This window comes from Asparagus officinalis, chromosome 8 (genome assembly GCF_001876935.1).
Source record: "Asparagus officinalis chromosome 8, Aspof.V1, whole genome shotgun sequence".
NCBI lineage: Eukaryota > Viridiplantae > Streptophyta > Magnoliopsida > Asparagales > Asparagaceae > Asparagus > Asparagus officinalis.
In genome coordinates this window covers 3,526,891-3,547,927 of record NC_033801.1, presented here as the reverse complement: position 1 = coordinate 3,547,927, position 21,037 = coordinate 3,526,891, and the positions used below count along the sequence as shown (strand labels likewise).

The window sequence follows — 21,037 nt, the reverse complement described above, 5'->3', positions numbered from 1 at the left end:
TGGGAAGGAGATGGGAAGGACTAGGAGAATACACGCTGGAAAAAAGTACACATTCTGTATACTACAGGAAATTCACACATGAGCAGCTTACTTAAGAATTCACCTATACCTGAAATTTATGTTCTCAGGTTCATAAACTCCAGGAATGTGGTGACCAACTGGAGGTTGGAGGTGCTTCGAATTAGCTCTCATCTCCATCTGAATCAACCTTTCAAGAGCTTCTGGGTGAGCGCCCACACCACCACCGACAACAGGCCCTGCAAACAGTGAAAAACATTGGTAGAGCTGGTAGGTGAAAACAGAGAGTGAAGTCATGAAGAGGACAGTTTTTCTTAAATAGCAAAAGAATCTATATAAGTTGTTATCTACCATGACATTGAAAGAATATGCCAAGTAATGCATCTATAAGTCCAATTTTCAGTTCTGCTGCTTAAGGACGTTTTGAGGCAGCAGTCAACAGAGACTCCGGAGAACCACGTAAAGTAAACGCAAAAAGTTTCAAGAACAGAAAAACTGACACCAATAAAGAAAGAAATTTACCACGTAATCCCATTGCTGGGCCGCCATTATAATCCGGCTGTCGGTTATGTAAAGAAAAATTGTGCATAGTGTTCATCTCATGCATGTACCCAGGTGTGTGATTCATTGGATAAGATGGCGGTAAACCTCTTGGCAAGCTCTGCATCGGATGATGCGGATGAAAATTCGCTGGAGCTGGCATGTTCTGTAACATAGAATAATGAAAAGCTGCAGGATCCACTCTCGGCGCACCCGCATGGTTGAAATCTTGCCGAGGAATAAGATTCTCATGAAAAGGAAGGTGAGGATCATGATGCATGCCATTTTGACCTGCTAACTTCATCTGAGGATTGATATGAAAAGGATGATCCAGTGGGGGAAACAAAGGCCTTGATTGATCTATCTGATGAGGAAAGTGTGAAGATGGTCTACCATGTAATTGACGATAAAGATCACTAGGATCAACCATCTTTAATGGTTCCTTCTGAAGATGAACTGGAACATCTGAAACATGTTTCCTTAATCTTTCTTTGTCTCTGAAGATAGCATTAATAAATTTATCATTATTTTCCACATTATTGTTTTCAGGCAAGAATACCTCAGGTTTATGCACATTGTTGAAAGAGAAAGGGTCAGTGGTTACAGCATTCACAGTATCACTAACAGTAATTAGACTATCTTCCTCTGGCAGTTGAATTTCCCCAGCTTCTTCCTCCTCAGTACCCATGTCAGCGGGTTTTACGGCCTCAACAAGAGACACTCCATGAGGTTGCATAACTTCAGTGTTATTTACTGTGTCAACTGAACCTCTCTGAGCCGAGACTGGGGCTTCTGCTGAATGCAGAGCATTCATAAATGATGCCCCAAATAATGCTTCAAGTGTAAGTGTCTTCTCAGAGCTACTGACCTTCTCAGGAATTTTAACAGCAGTGTTACCAGAAATATGATCAAAAAGAGGCTTTACTTTAGAGCCACAAAAGCTGTCAGCAGATTCAATACCAAGCGGGCAAGAAGATATTGAATTTTCCAAGCCTGTTCGATTCTGTAACAAAGAAAGGAGATGGTTTGATGCACGGTCATCAATAACAGCTTTCATTCTTTCAGATTTACCATCAGCTGGAATCCAACCTCCCTGATCAGAGTGATGCTGATCTGGTTTGGTAATTTTCACCTCAGCTAAGATGGACTGCTCAAGATCCTCGCACGTGAGCACAGTCGAATTTGGGCTCTTTTTATCACTCAAGGAACAATTTTCAGGAACAGAAGTAACTGAGCATGTTACAGGGATTGTTGGGAGTTTCGATGGATTAACAACACTTTCAGAAGTCAACTTTAGCGGGATGTTTTGACCAGCCTTTTCATCAGCTGTAGACACCAGCGAACCTGATTTCTCATTACTGACAATTAAAGAGAGCAACTCTCTGGATGAAAAATCCTCAAATTTTTTCTCTACAAGGAAACGGGAGCAGATTGGTTAGTTTACCTTAGAAGAGCAGATGGTAGAACAGATGGTTTGAGGTTCTTACACGTTGCAAATGTACTGCAGCTTACCATTTTCAGAAAACCAATGAGCAGACATGGAAGATTCAGATAACACAGGATCCCATTTTTCCTTGTCAGCTTTAACACCTTGATGCTGAAATTCAATAGCAGGTTGGGCACAAAATATGTATGACATCACATATATCAAGAATTATTGAAAAATAGAACAATATAAAACTAATATCCAAGCTAGTTCTCTGTACAGAGAAGAATATACAAGGCAAAATCATTGCAAAACGATTGACAACCAGGTAGAGGCACTGACCAACCAGCTTCACTTCCAAACCATATATTCTTAGGCAAGTAATGACTGAAGTAACTTAGCATGGTTATTTTATATGTCGGCAATAAATATTATAATTTCAAATGAAGCATTTTAGCTTTTGACTATAACAAGAAACACGATATTTGAACAACAGCATGGTGCCGATCAATTTGCAGAAGACGATGAATATCAAAAAGTAGCTCTTATATTTGCAAGAAAGATACTCAACATCTTGATAAATAAAAATAATACACAAAAGAGTTTCTTGAGGCAGCAAAACAGAATAAAACCATCTACATGGTGTTATCCTAAAAAATATGCATCATCACTAGCTTCTAGTCTCCAGAGCTAGGTTCAAGGACTTCTTCGGAAAAATAAGCCAGCAGGTTTGATCTATGAGTTCACCTACAGAGTTCCATTTGATATCATTATGGATTAAAAATTTCCAGCAACAGTGTAATTTCTTTTTTTATATATTTTTCTTTAAAATACATTCAACGCACTTTCAAAATGCCAACATAACAATTCTTGAGGCAGTTCAAAGGCTACACCAACTTCTCTCCTCTTCTCAAACTTTCCAGAGAAGTTGTGACATAAGTTTTGGACATGTTCAACAACCCTGAATACAGTTTGATAGTTCGTCAAAATCAAACAAATAATACAAACAGGCAGGATTAATCCAGAAGACTAATTCTAACTTTGTTCCAGTAAAAGTGGTAGCCAGTAACAAAAGTAAAGATTTGGGGGTTATGATGTGTGTAGGCAAAGGAGAGGAACAGGATGTATGACTGCTTTATCATGGCTCTTTGGTTCACAATGCAGCCCACATGGACACAATTCCTATACCAGACCTTCTCAGTTTCATACTCAATTCATTGGAGGGTTACAGCTTGGTTGGTTGAACCTAATCTACATGATCATTAAGGTAGGCCCCGACATTCGCATAATAGCCCTGTAGCCTTCATTGAAAGACACCTGTTGAGTTGCCTATGCTTCTCAAAGAAGAATCCACATACCAAAATATGAGGTTGACTTCAGCTCACTTGAACCCCTTATCAAGGCGATATCACTCTCTTAGAATTGAACCTCCTATGAAACAATAACTATATATTGTCAGAGATGTATACATTTCATTATGACCCGATCATACATGCAGACTCCAATCTACAAGGTTTGACTAAATAATAGTTATTATAATTTTTTTTCCTGGTCATTGTCAACCCCATAAATCCTGTGTTTTAACTCACATCTTCAATTATGGTGAGTGCAATCAGATTTATATTCAAGCATTTCTCATAGGCATACACAGTAGTGTGAATATTCCAAGAACAGAAAGTAATAACTACACAGCAGACAACAGAAGTATTAGACAAGCAAATTGCTATATGTGAATATAATAGTATAGCAAATCTGTAAGTGTGGGAAATGCCATTAGCAAAGGGAATATACCTCAAGACTATTAGGCGAACTTGCATAATTTTTTGATAACGCACTGCTAAATAATTTTTCGAGAATTGTTGTAGTGCTGTCTTGATTAACTGCATTTATTCTTTCACATGTGGGCCCTTTCTTGCATGAGGAGTCATTCATGATAACAAAATCATCTTCCCAAACCTGACTGGCTTCCTGCACAGCTGCGTTACTTGACGTTTTTTCAAAATCTGCCGAAGGCTTCAAAACTTCGGCACCAATTATGGGAACCGTACGCTTTTCATTTGCATCAATCGACAATTGATAAGAAACCTTGGGTGCACTTTCACCCAAGTTTACAGGTGTAGAAGCAGCTGGTATGCAGATGTTATCCTGATTATTATCCATGATGTTAAGAGAATGTTTGCTCCCAATTATAGTATTCCCCTGAGTAAAGTATCAGCAGTTTACTGAGAATCTATAGTTAAGAAATATATTTCATATATACACAGCAATAAAGAAACGAATCCGTTCATAACCTTTAAGCACCACAAATTTTAATACCCAAACAAATATGCAAATTGCGACACAAATCCATGAACTGGAAGAAAACGGAATAAAAGACTGTAATTGTGGAATTTAACTGACCCAACTCTGCTGGAATGTAAGTCCTTGCTTGGTTTAAGACTTATACCTAACTGCAGCTCATATATTAACAAGGGTGAAGAAGAATTGAAGACCATTAATCAGAAATCAATAAGTATAAGAAACTTCTTTGCAAAATAAGTTGACAGAATTGAAGAACCAACTTCCTCTGCCATCTACGATGCCATCTATCAGTTGTAATATAACCAAATTTATCGGGTAAACAGTACAATCAGTAATTATGAAGAATCACCAACAAAAGCAACTAAGCTTCACATTAAAATGTGCTCAAGCTATGCGTCTAAAGAACTCCATGGAGATCAATCAAATTATAAGATTAGCTGTCAACCTTTTAAATTGCCAGCAAATTCTTGACTAAAGAAACTATGGGGAAGGGGGCACTTATAAATCCTTGAAGCCACTTAATAGGTAGGAAAACCTATACTTGTTTATCTGTGCTTTAAACTCATAGAAGGAACAATCTCTAAAAATCTCATATTTCGGTCAACAACCTTTGTCAAATCTAATTTTAAAATGTAATAGAAAAGATGATGATGCTATGAAATTAAGTGACATTTCTTCCCACGATCAGGCGAAAACAAGATACGATAGTTTCCTTCTCAATTCATCTACAATAAAATGATTCATGCCTCAACAAATAAGCATAAGGAAAACAAAGCTGACATGGACATTTCAAATCCCACTGGATTTCCATGAGGAATTAAATTGACACATAAAAGAGAACTTAATTAAAAAGTTATCCTTCAACGGCACATCACGTAAATCTTCCAAGATCAATCTTCAAGCATGATCATGCTCAACACTTCGTAATACCATAAAGATAGGCATATTTAAGCTTAGAACACTTAAAGCGTGCAGGTTGAAGCTTAACCGATAATGTAATAGAACAAAGGAAATCATGACAAAATGGTCGCTGTGAAACCAGTTTAATGTTTGTATACTTGAATCTTTAGTACTTTGTGGGAAGCCACTAGATACAAGAGATCCTATAAAGTAGAACCTCAAAAATAAACATCAAATATGATTCTTCAATTTACTAACTCATTTCTACGTCTAGTATGCTATAAGGAAAAAAAACGTAACTGTTAAGCAATTCCATAAGTTACCTCAGATGTAAGGGAAGTAGTTGAACATTGGACAGAAAGGTTTTTGTCAACTAAAGAACTTCTAAAACCAGGTGGAACGGGTGGCCTCGATGCTGGAGCTTGTATGTGTAAACTAGAACTAGAAGAATTAGTACGGGAGAGGGAAGCTATTCCAGGTTCATCTGACTTGCTTTTACTCATGCTATTTTCATCTGCAGAATTCGCTAATAGTGCACTGATATCAGTATCAAGATTTTCTTTATGATTATCAAGACCCTGTTTGTGCTTCTGTTGCAATGCTTTATGTTGCTCCTTCCTCATTAACTCAAATGATTCTACATAAAAAAGGGGAGAGGGCACTTCAGTAAGCTGAAGTTTCCTTGAGATCTTATATAAACAAGATAACAAAAATACTTGCAGAGAAGATCTGGTGGGTAACCACAAAAATAATACCTCTTCTCTTCTTTTCTTCTTCTGCTCTGTCCTCACCTGAACATTCACTAGACCCAAATGTTTCATCATTATATGAATCAGTATTATCTTTCCGCGAATAAGGAATGGCCTGGAAGTAAAATCATGATCCAGTTACAGAGAGGAATTAGCACTCAAGATATCAATTTAAGCTTCTGTTGGGGGGCAGGATACTACTTCAGACATACTGGCTCAAAATAAATTAGCAATAATAAATAACAAATAAACTAAAAACTCAGTTCTCTAGGAAAGATCAGAGAAAAAGACAACTGGCAGGAAGTAAAGAAGACAAGAAGAAAAATCCAATGAAAGGTTACACCAGTAATCGCAACAAAACCTTATATGGTCGTGGAGGCTGATAAGGTTCAGTGCTCCTATTAAGTTGATAAGGGCCATTTACTCGAGCCTTTCCCGCTGAGTATCCTGTAGGTCTAGGAAATGCACCACTTCCCAATAGCCCGTCATGCTCTGAATTTTGCTGATAACGTCGAGCAAATTGCCTATCAGAATCTGCATGAGTCAAAGATATCATAAGACAGCAAACTGTCAATTAAAGTCATTATAACGGCAACTAAATATCAGTTAATAAGCATGTGATAAAGAGGAAATCAACAACCAAATGGAAATGTGAACCAAACAACACAACAGGATCAATCAACATAATAGGGCTATGATGGGTCAGCACTTAATACTTCTAGGCCCTGACCTCCACCTCTCAAGGTAATCAATGAATATAGTATAATAGAATACATCCTACTTGTTGATTTTGAGTCGAATCAATTTGGACTGAGGCCCAAATTGAGTTGTACCATACAATTTATTCACATGCATCTGAAGGATTTGAACAGCTATGTTTACAGTTACATCATAGTATCATCAATATCTTTATTGCTTTTGGCATGGTCTTGTAAATGTGGCTTTTGGGAATTTATGAGAAATATTCCTTGGCTGAGCTAGTAAAGAACAAAAAAAACATACAAATATATTCACCAGTTGGAGCACAAACAAGTGACCCACAGAAAGGCTAGGTTAAAGTGGAAATAAGAGACTGGAATGAACAGGTTTGTAGTGCAGAGAGAGAGAGAGTGGACAGGTTTGTAGTTCAGAGAGAGAGGAGTTACGAGAGAGAGAGAGAGAGAGAGAGAGAGAGAGAGAGAGAGAGAGAGAGAGAGAGAGAGAGAGAGAGAGAGAGGACAGGTTTGTAGTTCAGAGAGAGAGGAGTTACGTATTAAGGGATTTGGTATTAAAAAGTTTTAAACTGCAATAACGAATCTGCATCATAAAGTTCGGCTATGCAAAGATATAGATGACTTCAGGTCCATTCCAAACAGGACTTGAACCTCACATCATAAAAATCTGTTAACAAAAGTTCTAACTCAGTGTTCAGTCCTAGATCCAAGTATCAGCTTGACGTACCAATAAGGAAATAAACACATTCTCATGTTCTGGATAGTATGACGGATATGCCCATTTTAATTCTTGAAGGTAATCAGAGAAGCCTACATAAATATAGTTCAAAAAATGGGGTAGGTATCCTCAAACATGATATGAATACTATGGACCAACAGTTAGCAAATATTTAACCAAAAGCAAGTGCAAACTAGACAGTGATAATGGTTGGTTATTCTTGTTAGTTTCTATTTCTGTTAGGAGCTAGGGGTTGAAGATCACACTCAATAATTGGATCATGAAATAATAATAGGAAAATTAGAGTTCAGATGTCAGAAAGAGGAAATGTCCTCATAGATATTCAAACGAAAACTCTGCCATGTCATTACGAGGGAGAGATATATGTTGTCTCCAGGCATTAATATAGGATTATTCTATTATAACTTCTTCCCGACTCTCATATCTAAACAGGCAAGGTTTGTATTTTTCGAAGATAAGTGCAACAATCATCACCACAACAGCTTCTATAAATCAGAAAAGCTCCACAAAGCATAGGACAGTTCTATAATCAGCTGAGAACATGATCCCAATACATTTTTCCAGAAATTAAACATCAGTAGTTAGTGACGGCGAACGAACCTACAGTATCCCGATCAGATTGCAAATCCCCATCTTTGTCGCTCGATCCAGAGGACTGGCTATCCCATCTCCCCTGGTTTCTTCGTACGTATGTCCCTAAATTTCTTTGCCGATCAATCCCCGAGCTACTATCATCTCCAAGCTCACTGCCCAAATAAAAATGTAAGTTTAAGCCCAATTTCACTTAGAAAGACTCCATCGCAAAATGTTCAATATTTCTTGAAACCAATTCATACCTGAGGAACGATGGATGGAACCCACTAGGTAACTTCTTGCAAGCTTCCAACTGGCTCAAAGACAGCAGAAAATCTCTAGAATATGATACCCTCGAGCTCCTGGTTCCAAGCACTCAATAAACTGGTTAACGTCGCAATAGCATAAGCAACTAAAAGAAAAACTCCCAAAATGAAATGCTTACTTTTGAGATTCGGGCAGGAACACCTTATCCTCGATCTCTGAACTCATTCCTAAAGCGAGAAACTAAAAACGACAGGATTCAGCTACGAACTAAAACTCTAATGGCATTCAACAGCGCAAAAAATCAAAATGACAGGTCGAGCCTAAGAAGTGACAATTCAAGATTCTAGCGCGTTGTATCTGAAAAAGTTTACGCAAAACCATTAATCGATCTGAAACCCTAGGATCGAACTGAAGAAGAAGGGGGGGCGAATCTCAACATCTAATTCTTGAATTCCACAGCGAAATTATCGATTAGGGTTTGGAAGAGGGCGAGGGCGAAAAAATTTGAAAGATTTGGGGGATTTCTAGAGAATTAGGGTTTTTTGTTGGTTTGATATTTGTTCCCCCTTTCCGATCGGAGAGGAGAGAGAAAAGAGCGGGTGGGTTCTGTCGTCGTCGACTATTATTATAAGTAGAGAGAGAAAGAGAATTTAGAGAGAGAAAACGGATAGGAAATTTTGGAATAAATCCTTTGGGCAACAAATAGTTGCTAATTTAGTGCCACTTGCTGCTTAATTAATGGGTAGCCCACTTCGTTACGCCACATTGCAATTATAACCTTAATCCTTGATTTACTTATGATTTACCTAGTTCTAGACTTCTAGCCTTCTATAGGTCCTCTATATCAGAGAACTGCATATTGTTACTGAGGACTTTATATAACAATTTGTTACGTCGAAGAATTTGGATTTGTATCCATTGTATAAAAGCTAATTTGCACTTAAACACCTTACACTTTTCTCTAACATGCACTTACTTACAGTTTAATTGTTATTGGCAGCACCTAAATACCTTGAAGTTTCGAAGAGTTGTACTTTAATATTTTATGTTATGCAAGAATGAGAATTTAGCTCTGATTTTTTCCTACGTGGCACTCACAAGTTTATTTTAGAATTGTTTAAAACCAAAGTACAATAAATTCAACGGATGTTAATGGCTAAAAAGTTCTAAAAATAGTTTGTGAGTGCCGGAATAGGAAAATTCAGACCAAAATTATCATATTTGCATAATATAAGATTTTTTTTTATAATCTAGTCCATAATTAAACCCAATACCGGAGGAGTCATATCGAAACCTCTAAAACACCCGCGATGGGTTATAATATAAGATACTAAGGTATAACTTTTATAGAGTTCAAGAAATATAAGTATTGCCAAAAACAAGTGAAAGCAAGGGAAACTGTAAGGTATTAAAGTGCTAGCAAATTCAGCTCTAAATGATTAGAAAAACATATAAACTCACGTTCTTCTATATTTAAAGGTTTGAGTTTCATTCAGATCTAAAGACAAAAAGGGATTGTTTGTTTGACCTTTTGGGAAAATGTTATTTGTCCTTTCTCGGAAATTTTTTGCCGGAAAGGGAAAAATGTATGTTTGTTCGTCCTTTTTTTGGAATTATTTTCCAAAAAGGAAAAATGTATATGTTGAGAGTGGGATTTGAACCCACGCCCTTTCGGACCAGAACCTTAATCTGGCGCCTTAGACCAACTCGGCCATCTCAACAATTGATATTTTAAAAAGCCAGTAACGATGAAAAACTAAAAGCTTAAGGAAAAAATGCCGCATTACAGTCACCAGCGGTGAATGAACTAATTCAGATACAGCAAGATCCAACTACAGGGAAAACCACTGGTAATATATTCCTCCATACGCATTTGAAAGTTATCTGAGAAAGAAGAAAAAGAAAAATAAAATTGATCCTGCGCAGAACGCACTTGAGATTGAAACCTCTCGGAGCTTCAGCATGTCCACTTCTATCAACTTAACATTAAATGAAAAGACAGCAAATAAACATATCTCACGGCGAGTAAAATAAACTCATCCAAGCATATCCAATCATAGAATTAGAACATCACTCCTGATGGTATCATTACATGTAAAGCTTGATGACGATACAAAAGCAAACATGACAATTAAAACATCCGCGAGACCGCTCCCTAGAAAGAACTATTTCATGTATTTCTGCAGAAACTTGCGGTGAAAATCACTCCTGATAGTATCATTTATGAAACGTTTTGGGGCCTTCGCTTCACCACGAGTCTGATTCTTAAAGACGACATCATCATCCCACCTACAACATCAGAAATTATAAGAAAACAAGAGCTATATAGGAAACCTTGTAGGGTCAGAATCCAGCCAATATAAACAATTGTTAAATTTGACTGAGTTACCTTCTCTTGACACTGAAGGAAGCAGCATTATTAATATTGATTAGAGGATTTCCCCGCATCAATTCAGCCTCTTTGGCCTTAAGATCTTCTTCTTGTTGTTGGCGTTCCTGTTAACATATTAACAGATAAACTACATTACCGGATGTAATCAAATTCAAAACTATGAGAAGAGGATGAACTTGTGATACTTACAAAATGAAAGTTCCCTTTCTTTCAACATTTCAATTTACCTCGTTCTTTTTAATCTTATCATTTTGGGTTGGTCAATAGATGAGGCAAGCAATGGGCCAGTTAAAGGTGCACAGAAATGCTAATATACATTTAAAGTGTGCCTAGCAGGAGATACTAGTTTTTCAGCTCAAACAGCTCTAGATCTTCAACATTCAATGTGAATGTACAATGTACAACTTCGGATAATTTGCTTGTCCAAGAAACCAGGGAAGTTACTCCAATGCAGAAAGACTTCAAAGCAAGATATTCCCCCACAACCGCATTTTAAACTAAGTACCAGATAATGCAAGAAGAAAGTTTCTGTTTGAGAGGTTACAGCAATCTAGCACAAGGCCAAAACTAAACTAAAATAACTGCTCAACTATCAAGTGCCACAGAATCAGTTTACCAAATGTCTAGTTCATTGAGGCCTTGGTTCAAATTCCATGATCATGCGTCCAAGAAATAAACATAAACTTATAAACATCATAAATTCAATAGGAATAACAAGTAGAGAAGAATAGACAAGAGCAGTAAATAGCAATTGGACACAAACAGACTCTGGATGCTGCCACTGATGCACAGAAGGGGACATGCAACTGGTAAATCTGCATTTGGACAAATAAGAACCCTAATCCAGAATTAGTAAATAAGCATCAACTGTGGACATGCTTTTATTTGAAATAGTGTTAAGATTTTCTATCCGTAAGTAAATATGGAGCTTCTTATGCTGCTTCTAGACATCTAGAGAAGTGTTTCCCCAAGGATAGTTTGATTCTAATGCTTTTTGGTTACTAAGACACAACTTGATTCAGCCACGCGTGCTGACTGTTTCCTCCCTGAATTATTTGCTTAAGACCATTAGAAATGCTTTTCAGCTTTTCTGTTCAAGCTAGAGGTACAACGAGCAAATATCCATAATAAATCTGAGCATGTGACATGAAGGTGATATGTTCCGCTCCTAAGAGCAATATGACCAAGGTTACTGAAAGCACTACGCGGCCTAGGCATTGGACCAGACGCCTAGAGCCTAGGCGGAAGCCTAGATGCAGCCTAGGCATTTTCCTATTAGTTTTTAATTACAATTACTGATAATAAATGCTGATATTATAGAAAACTTAGGTGTTGGACTGATAGCTATGTCACCTAGGCAGATTTCTTAAGTCATGGCGGAGGAGGTTTTGTTGAAGGTCGGGAGAGATAGAGAAGGTGTTCATAGTTAGAGTTTTGAGGAGGTTGGAGGATGTGGAGGCTGCAATGGAGGAAATCGCAATGAATGCCTAAAGGGTGCAGTCCATGTAGGCGGACTACGCTCCCTAGGCGCTCTAGAAACCTAGGTGGGCAGCCTAGGTACCACCTAACTGCTATGCAGGCGGCCATTGTACCACCTAGGCCTAGGCAGACTAGGCGGAGGCTGTTTAAAACATTGGATATGACGATATAAATTTCTACCTCACTTAATTGCAGAAATGTAAGATACGTCTGCACGATTTTCTATAACTTGACCACAGGAAGCAAGAGGTTTGCACTATTTTCAGGTTAAATCAGGTATCCTCCACAGCGCAGACACTCCCCAAAATTCGTAATATACAACGCTAACTATAACAGGACCTGGATCCTTATTGAATTATTTCACAATAAAAGAAATTAGCCTAACTAAACTTTGCCCAAAGATTTGTATTCCTTGAAAACCATAGGATGAACTCCCCTCCCTAAAGTTTTATGTGATTGAGTTATCAGGTATTATCCAACATTTCTTCTGAAGATGCAAAACATATTTAGAAGAAAATATGGAAGGAATAGGACAAAAACTAAGGTATAGTGCATCCATGAAAAACGAAATGTACCTTCCGAAGTTTCTCCTCAGCTCGTTCTTTTTTAATCCTTTCAAGTTCAGCCAGTAGGGCTTCAGTGTCATCTTCGTCTTCATCATCGTCATCACTAATCACAAAAAAATGAGCTTCAGTACAAAGGAACAAGCATATCAACTGATAAGCCATTTACAAAAAATCGAAACAAATAGATAACATCAGAAGGTGAAAATAGATAGTCAAGGGATAAATAATCAGGTTGACACACCTAAAACAGTAAGTTGTACAACTTTAAGCATATGGAACAAGTGAAGCAAACAGTACTATTACACTACAAGCACTGAAGAGTTATTTTAATGCATTCACCGTGTTTGCAAACTTATTAACTGAATGAACAAATAAAATTGCATGAATAATGAGATATGCATAAAGCTGTTTCTGCCACGAGGAGCATACATATGACATTATAAAATTCTTGAACTACTTGGGAACTCATAAAATAAGCAGCATGCCTCCAGGAGAAAGTAGATATTTTTTATAACACTTGTTAAATTCTACTCATGTATTTGAAATGTATGCATCCCTTCTCATATTAGACAGTAAATTATTACAAAAGAAAGATTTCCACAACCACAAAAGCAATTAAAATCACATTTAGAAAAGACTGGCCTGGTTTCACCTCATATTGGTGCTTCTTCTTTTATACTTCATGAAAAAAGGGCGACTGAATTGTGACAAAGTAGAGGCATTAACATGTTTAATCTGATTAGTTGATCTTCTAAATCGACTCTAAGCCTAAATGTTAACACCATATATTGGTAATTTCCTCTGCTCCATAAATTTCTTATACAAAATGATACCTATCTTTGAGGCAAAAATGATTTTTCCAGTGCTTTTAAGTTGACTATTTAAACGATAAAGTTCGCACCCTACAAACCCAACTAGTAAGATCTTGTTATATATCCTATCCATATATTGGCATATCTGCACATGTCCCCATAATAAACAGTTTTTCAATAGATCCTTTCCTTTGTATTACATACCCGTCCAAGGGTTACTTCATGGAGTACAGGGTATGACAATAATTGGAGGGGGGGGGATTGGTTTTAGGGATAGCGTAAGCAGAAGTGACCTATCCTCAACTCCTGGGTAGGATTAATATATGCTTCTTCAGCCAGTAGATGGACATCACCAACCCCTCCTGCTGCTAAAACGTTATGATAGAGCAGTTAGGCAGCCAACAAAGTGAACGGGCACCATAGTAAATTAGAAGATCAACCTATCAAGTATAGAACACTGAAAAATAAAGAAAGTATGATATCTCTTAAAGCGTATTAAGAATCTAAAACCGATCATAAAATGTAATAATAGTCTACTATTCGATCAGATAAGTGTCAGAACAAACCTTTCATCGTCACTCTTCACATCCACATCTGAGTCATCAGCATCCACATTTCGTGCAATAATCCGCTCTTCAACCTCTCTCTTTGTCCCTGCAGAAAATGATGAAGGAGAAAATAATCATGAATTAGTAGCATCTTATTGCAGTGACAAATGAGGAAGATGCCGTGGAAACTAGATGATTATGTTTCTGAATATCTAAAAAGAACACTTACCTTCCAAAAGAAGATGCCCAGTACTGCCTCCTTTCCTGCGATCTCTATCTTCTGCAACCAAACCAATAGACAATTTAATTGACAGACAACTACAGAGTAACGACAACAGATCAAAGATCAAAACAAGGGCAGTTTAGTTTTTATTTTAAAAAAGAGCCCACAGTTTTTGTCTCATACCTAGTAGAACATCACGAAAAGACACGCACATAACTGGTTATTATTATTAGTATGTGTGTATACAGCTGAGCTACAAACTTATATAAAGATTACAAATAAAAAAGGAAAGGGACCACTACAACTTTTCTTTTAATCTCCTTCTTCCGCAATCCATTTATGACCCAAATATCAGAAACAGTATAATGCTCAAAAAAGAAGCCCAACTGAAAGGACATAATCAATTAACTCGTAGCTAGTACAACATCACGAAAAGAAACACATATAATTATAGTTATTATTAGTGCGTATGTATATAGTTGAGCTATAAACTTATATAAAGATTACAAGTCAAAAAGGAAAAGGACATTGAAGATATTCCACTACAACCTTTCTTTTGATCTCTATCTTCCGTAATCCATCTAGGAACCAAAAAACAGCAAAGAGTAGGGTGAACAAAGAAGCCCAACTTAAGGGAAACAATCAAAGCAACACCGAACTTGAAAAAAAAACTATAATGCTCTCGAATGTTCCATAAAGGCCTAAAAACCAAGGAAACACGAGCAGGAAAAGCTCGTGAAAGGAACCCAAAGAGTAAAGCTTGTGGAAATAGAACAAGAGGGAAAAGGCAAGTGACAAAGTATCTAGTGACATTCATAACCCATAATACAAAACTACAACAAATAAGCAAACAGATGAAAGACCAAAATGTTGGAAATTACAAGAACCCCACTCCTCGGACCTATATCTTTGACGATAATCAGAAACCCTTAAATCCACCAGTACAACAGAGTACACCAACAATAAGAGTTTAAATAAGAAAGTATAAAGTCGAACAAATAAACAAACAAAGAAAACCTCGGAAATACCTGCATAGGACTTGTCCTTGGAAGAAAAGTGCCTTCTCTCGCGCTCTTCCAGTTCCTCCCGAAGGTTCCTCCTCTGAACCTCCTCTTGGGTATCTTGCCCTTCTCTCCTGAAATAGTGAAGGCACCAAGGTTACTTTTTTTCTTTTCGTACCATACAAAGGGTAAGCCTAACCTTCTAATTCCTCAATCCAAATCAAGAACTAGACGATTTAAGAGCAATTCCCAAATAAGCTCAAATTCCTGATTAATAAAAGATCCCCGAGTTCAAGATAAATGTCTTGTATGATTGCATAACGTTGAACAGACGGAACCAAATTAGGGTTAGGGTTAGGGTTTACTAGCTCTTACTTCAGCTACACCCAAAAAAACCCCTCGGTATACGCCAATCCACGATCATTTATTTCACAAATCGAACCGACGGTTAAAATTAGGGTTAGGGTTTCGGGAGGGACGGACCTGGGCTTGAGAGTGGTGTGGGCGGCGAGATCCCTGGACGAGAACTTCTGCGAGGGGCGCGAAGATGCGGGTGCCGGGCCCTGTCCTGGCCGCCCTTCGGCCGGGGCCCACGTCGGGCCGAGCGCCGTCGTCATGCGCTCGAGGTCCCCCCCCCCCCCCCCCCCCCCCGCCGCCCCCCCCCCCCCCCCCCCCCCCCCCCCCCCCCCCGCCCCGCCCCCCCCCCCCCCCCTCTAGTTTCTAAGTTTACACGAGGGAAGAAATTTCGAGGGAAAGGCGGGGGCTGTCGTTCGGTCGAACGAGATCGAATGGCTTAGAGAACGCGACCGAGAGAGCAGTGTGAAGCGATTAGTGGGCCTGTTTTATTGGTGGGCCAGCTAGGCCTTGGCCGACAGGGAAAACCTCATCATATTCCATATTTGCCAACTTAAAGATTATTTCGCTTGTAATCTGCGAATGACTTATAATTGTAGTGGATACAATTCAACGTGTTTTGTTAAATTTAATGGATTATAATATATATTTAATAGTATAATGTTTGGCAAACTCGCGTGGCTTATAGTCTTTCTTTCTTGTTAAAATGACTAAAAAATGGTTGGCGAGAGAGAAAAGAAAGCTTTTGATGTTTCTTACATGTTAAGACGTATAGAGGTCTTTTACTTGGTCAAACTATGTGGCTTATAAACTACTAAAAATAAGCTAAGTTACCCACTAAGAAATAAGCTAGGTTACCCAGCTTATATTTTTTGGGCTTATAAGCAAAAAAAAAAAGTTTTCTGTTTGTCAAACGTATCCAAGTAGCTTATAAGCCAATTTAATCAATTCCCGAACATGCTCTACGTGGTGTATAAATCTTCAATAGTCGCACAGTAGTCCCTTAAATCGAAACTGCATATTAGTCCCTCAAATCCTATAGGGTCTTGCAAGATAGTCTTTCAAGTTAAATCATGTTACATTTGAAGGAAATGTTATGTTGAGTCTAATAATTAGAGGCAAAGTGACCATTTTACCTCTCTATTATGTTCCTCAACCTATGCCATAGAGTTCTTCTTCTCCACTAGCTAGGAAAAAAAATTCCTAACTCAAAGTTGAGCTTCACAAAAGGTTTGAAGCATCAAAGTGCGGGGTAGTTTGGTAATTGCAGATGTTGGGTTAGGAGTTAACCAGATCATAATCGGATTTTTTTTAATTGAAGTACTAATAGAAGGACCGTTTCGCAAGAGCCTAAAGGATTTGAGGGATTAATATGCAATTATTGAATATTTAGGGACTAATATATAGAAAAAGCTTTCTTTTTAAGAATGTTTCGATGCAAAATTAGAAGTTTATTACTTAAGAAAGATCTGATATTCGAAGTTAGATACCAATACTCCTGTTTGCTGTCGAAAGTTTGAACATTGTTGGTGTTTGTACTAGGGATTAATTATATTAATGTAGCTTAATGTACGCTATAATAAGTTAACACCGATGACCTTACAGTCTGAGCATCTGCACGGATAATTCTAAAATTACCAATTGTAATAAATATGAAGTGGAGTTAGTGTTGGATGTAGTTTAGGATTATGGGTAGGATAGGATTTTGGTCAGGGTCAGGATTAAGATTGGGGTTAGGATTAGGATTATCACAATAATTACTCACTACAATTTCATCCCTCTAATTCTAACTCGAGCTTTAGCTTTTGCTATAATAGTGAGGAATTTTTCCTATAACCTTAACCATAGATTAATCCTAACCATAATCCTTTACTGTCAAAACTCCTAACCCTAATCCTAACTAAGATAAAAAAAGAACTTTGAATCAACAAAAAATAATAATAGGATTTACTTGCCGACAATTTTTAGTGTCATTTGGGTAATTATCTCAAGATTACCTAAATAGATGCATAAACTTCTAGACGGCTCAGGTAATTATATCATACCATACCGTACTCTAGTGTTTGGCAAAGGGTTAAGGAAGAAGGGTTAAAGAGAATGATTAATGTACTTAGCACATTCGATAATCTGAGGCCCCGTTTGGCAAAGGGTTAATAAAAAGAGATTAAGGAGAATGATTAAGATACTTAATCCATTCGATAATCCGAATGACTAAATTATTAACCCGTTATATAAGTTTTATTCTAACCCTTATGATCATTTTTGGTGTTTGAGAATAACAAGGATTTTGACTATTTCTTTATAATTAGAGGTGTTAGCTCTTAATCCTTCTAAATAGGAGTATTAGTAAACCCCTCATTTTGAAGGGTTAACTCATTTTAATCCCTCTAGAGGGGGTTAGCTTAACCTTTCTATATATTTTGTGTTTGGTAAATTATAGAGTGTTAGCTCACTTTAACCCTTATATAGATTTTTAGTGTTTGACGGAGTTAAAAAGGAGTTAGGTCTCATTAACCTCTCACTTTTAACTTTTTGACAAACGGCACCATATCAATATGTACGACGTTCTTTCTTGGTGCCGTGTTCACTTCAACCTACATACTTTCACCTCTGAAATGAGTTCCCACTTGCCCGACTTGCACGTGGGCCGAGCAAACGGGGGCCCAATAAAAAGGAGCCAGACGTCTAGATATTTTTGAAGAACAAATGTGAAATCACAAAATTAAAGCAAAAGGGAAAGTGAGTGGACTTTGACCCGTAATCTCATTATTCAAATTTCAACTTGTGCTGTAGTCTTGGTATTTTTATCAAGTCAATTTTTTTGTGTACGTTTGTTTCCCCCACCTTAACAACGACCCTATTGAATTCCTTGGAATGCAGCAGCGAAGTTGTGAAGATAAAGTTTTCAAATTAGCAACAACCCTGGAGGAGTACATACACTAAATGTAAGATACAAAGGATGCTTCCAAGAGAGAGGACTTTGACCTGCAAACCTTCTTATGGGCAGGAAGAAAAGTGGGAAGAAAGGCTTAATCGAGCTTAAGAGCATCTCCAACCCAACTCCAAAAACTCAAAATGGAGCAAAAACTGCGCCAAATCTTCCTCCAACCGGACTGCAAATTCAGCGCCATTTTGATGAGGTGCTACAGTGTTGCGCCAGATTTTGCGCAGCACTGTAGATATGGAGATTTTGGTTTTTCCTAAGTTTGCCCTTATAGTTTGTTATAACAAATCAAATATTCCAACTATATCCTATTTTATAGTTTGTAAATAAAATGAATATTTTTTTGGTGTAAAATTTGGTGTAATGGTTAGTGATGGAATAGTGATTTGATGTAAAAACTATATCAACTTTGTGTAAAAACTACACCATTTTGAGTTTTTGGGTTGGAGATGCTCTAAATACCCTAAAGATTTTAAATTCGCACTCAAATACCCTACCGCTTTTAAAACATTCGCTTAAATTAATGCTATAAGTTATGCAAACTTGAAGGTATTTTCCTGTATGTTTTAAAAACTTTAGGATATTAAAGCGCCAAATTTTAAAAATTCTAGTGTATTTAAGTGCAAGTTTTAAAAACCTTAGTGTAAGAAACGGGTGAACATATGCAGGCGAAAGTTTTAAAAACTTTTAGGGCACGTAAGTGCTGCCATAAACAAGTGACACTAGTAGAAAATCACGTATTCTAGACGAAATTCCATTTAGAATGATCCGTCTAGGATGTATTCTAGACGGTTTTTACTTCCGTCTAGAATAAACCGTCTAGGATGTATTCTAGACGGAATTTCCATCTAGAATACTACATCCTAGACGGAAACTTCCTAGACTCCGTCTAGGATGTATTCTAGACGGAATTTCCATCTAGAATACTACATCCTAGACGGAAACTTCCTAGACGCGTATTCTAGACGGAATTCCGTCCATCTAGAATACTACATCCTAGACGGAAACTTCCTAGACGCGTATTCTAGACGGAATTCCGTCTAGGATACTCATCCTAGACGGAATTCTGATTTTTCTAGACGGAAAATTCCGTCTAGGATACCTCATTTTTTACTTGTGATGAGAGGATAAAGTGCGTAAGTAGGAGAAACTGTGGGGGTATTTAAGGTGCAATTAAGCCTAAAAACTGATTTACGTAGAAGACATTGGACTTTGACCTTTCGTCCATTATTCAACACGTCCGCTTGTGGAATTTGGTACGGACTCAATGTTGCAACCTTGAAATTGAATCTCTTCCTCATACGTGTGAACGTACCCCGAGAAAGTCTTCCAATGGCTGTTACATCTCTTACCTAATATCTTGCTTAATTCGTTTTCGCCCGTGCAATGCACACGGCATGATACTAAGGTGTTATGTCGATGAGGTTTAAATCAAATTATTTTAGATGTAACAAAATAGAAGGGAAAAAAATGCATCAAGAACTCAATCCTTACCAAAGACAAAACCGTAAAAAAGTAAATTCAACCTGTAAATCAAATTATGAAGAGGATTATCAAATAGAAAGAAGAATATGATCTATATTTTTGAAGCATTCCTGGCAGGGGGGGAACTAATCGAAATAGGAAATAATATCTTTGAAGATAGAATAGTGTATTGTATATGGTGAGCATCGAGATGAGAATTTGATAAATGCTTTGTTAGGAATTGGAGCAAGGAGTTGAAAGGTTCATCGGAGAGGGGATTAATAAAAGATTTATTTAGAAGGAAGATGGGGTGAGAAAATTAAGAATTAACAATTAAGAGAAACTAAATAGTCATGAGATTTTCAAGTGGAGAGATTAAATAGATAAAAACTTTTGAACTTGACAAGTGATCAAAGATGCAATCAGAGATTGTTGTTGTTGTTGTTGTTTTCTTTTTTATCGCAGAGATTGTTGTTTTATTAGTATAGTATTGATTGATGATGTGTTTTTTTAATGGTCAACATAAAATGAAGGCGCACAAAGAGTTTCATTTACTTTCATTTATCTGCTATTTCATCGTACTTTTATATACTAAGACTACCATCAGAATATATTTTTGAAAATTCTTGTGTGACCGTCACATGATAGATTAATGACCTTACACCTTTACGTTTCAAGGAGGATGTCATGATTAATGGGTCTGTTTATTTAACCAAGGGTTCATTGTCTTTCATCTGAAAATGAATTTAATTAATGGTGTGTTTGGGAGTTTACTAAGGGAAGGGAAGGAAATGTAAACAACGGGAAGGGAAGGGAAGGGAAGGGAAGAGGATTGTAATATATTGTTTGGGAGTTGAGTAAGGTGAATGAAGGTGAAAGGAAGTAAATATATGTAAATTTACATAAATGACTTTATATTAATAACACATCAGCCCTTTTATTTGTTTTGATGAGGGTAAGAATGTCATTACACCCCTTTACCCTCCTTTACCCTCCTCTACCGCCCAAATCGGGGGGGGGGGGGGGGG

The 21,037-nt window shown here is 37.4% G+C and overlaps 2 protein-coding genes and 1 non-coding gene across 3 annotated transcripts; all 3 read right to left on the bottom strand.

Annotated features, from left to right (window-relative positions):
* Nucleotides 3–8,864, bottom strand: LOC109822480. Its single transcript, XM_020388680.1, has 10 exons — nt 8,405–8,864; nt 8,223–8,321; nt 7,987–8,132; nt 6,296–6,468; nt 5,941–6,049; nt 5,509–5,822; nt 3,776–4,183; nt 2,071–2,155; nt 541–1,968; nt 3–257 (listed from the first exon to the last, which is right to left on the bottom strand). The coding sequence occupies exons 1-10, from the start codon at nt 8,449–8,451 to the stop codon at nt 100–102; spliced, it is 2,967 nt and encodes a 988-aa protein (XP_020244269.1). The 5' UTR covers nt 8,452–8,864; the 3' UTR covers nt 3–99.
* Nucleotides 9,867–9,947, bottom strand: TRNAL-AAG. The gene has a single exon. It is a non-coding gene; the product is annotated as a tRNA-Leu (tRNA).
* LOC109851427 (protein CWC15 homolog) lies at nt 10,183–15,864 on the bottom strand. Its single transcript, XM_020421554.1, has 7 exons — nt 15,731–15,864; nt 15,275–15,381; nt 14,253–14,303; nt 14,042–14,129; nt 12,673–12,766; nt 10,616–10,722; nt 10,183–10,515 (listed from the first exon to the last, which is right to left on the bottom strand). Exons 1-7 carry the CDS (start codon nt 15,862–15,864, stop codon nt 10,392–10,394), a joined length of 705 nt encoding a protein of 234 aa, XP_020277143.1. The 3' UTR covers nt 10,183–10,391.

Coding starts and splice junctions, on each gene's coding strand:
- LOC109822480 (XM_020388680.1), bottom strand. CDS start 8,451: ATGAGTTCAGAGATCGAGGATAAGGTGTTCCTGCCCGAATCTCAAAA. Junction 2,156..3,775: donor GTTCGCCTAATAGTCTTGAG/GTATATTCCCTT, acceptor ATTGAATTTCAG/CATCAAGGTGTTAAAGCTGA. Junction 258..540: donor CCCAGCAATGGGATTACGTG/GTAAATTTCTTT, acceptor CACTGTTTGCAG/GGCCTGTTGTCGGTGGTGGT.
- LOC109851427 (XM_020421554.1), bottom strand. CDS start 15,864: ATGACGACGGCGCTCGGCCCGACGTGGGCCCCGGCCGAAGGGCGGCCA. Junction 12,767..14,041: donor GTGAAGAGTGACGATGAAAG/GTTTGTTCTGAC, acceptor TTTTGTGATTAG/TGATGACGATGATGAAGACG. Junction 10,723..12,672: donor CTGAGGAGAAACTTCGGAAG/GTACATTTCGTT, acceptor ATATGTTAACAG/GAACGCCAACAACAAGAAGA.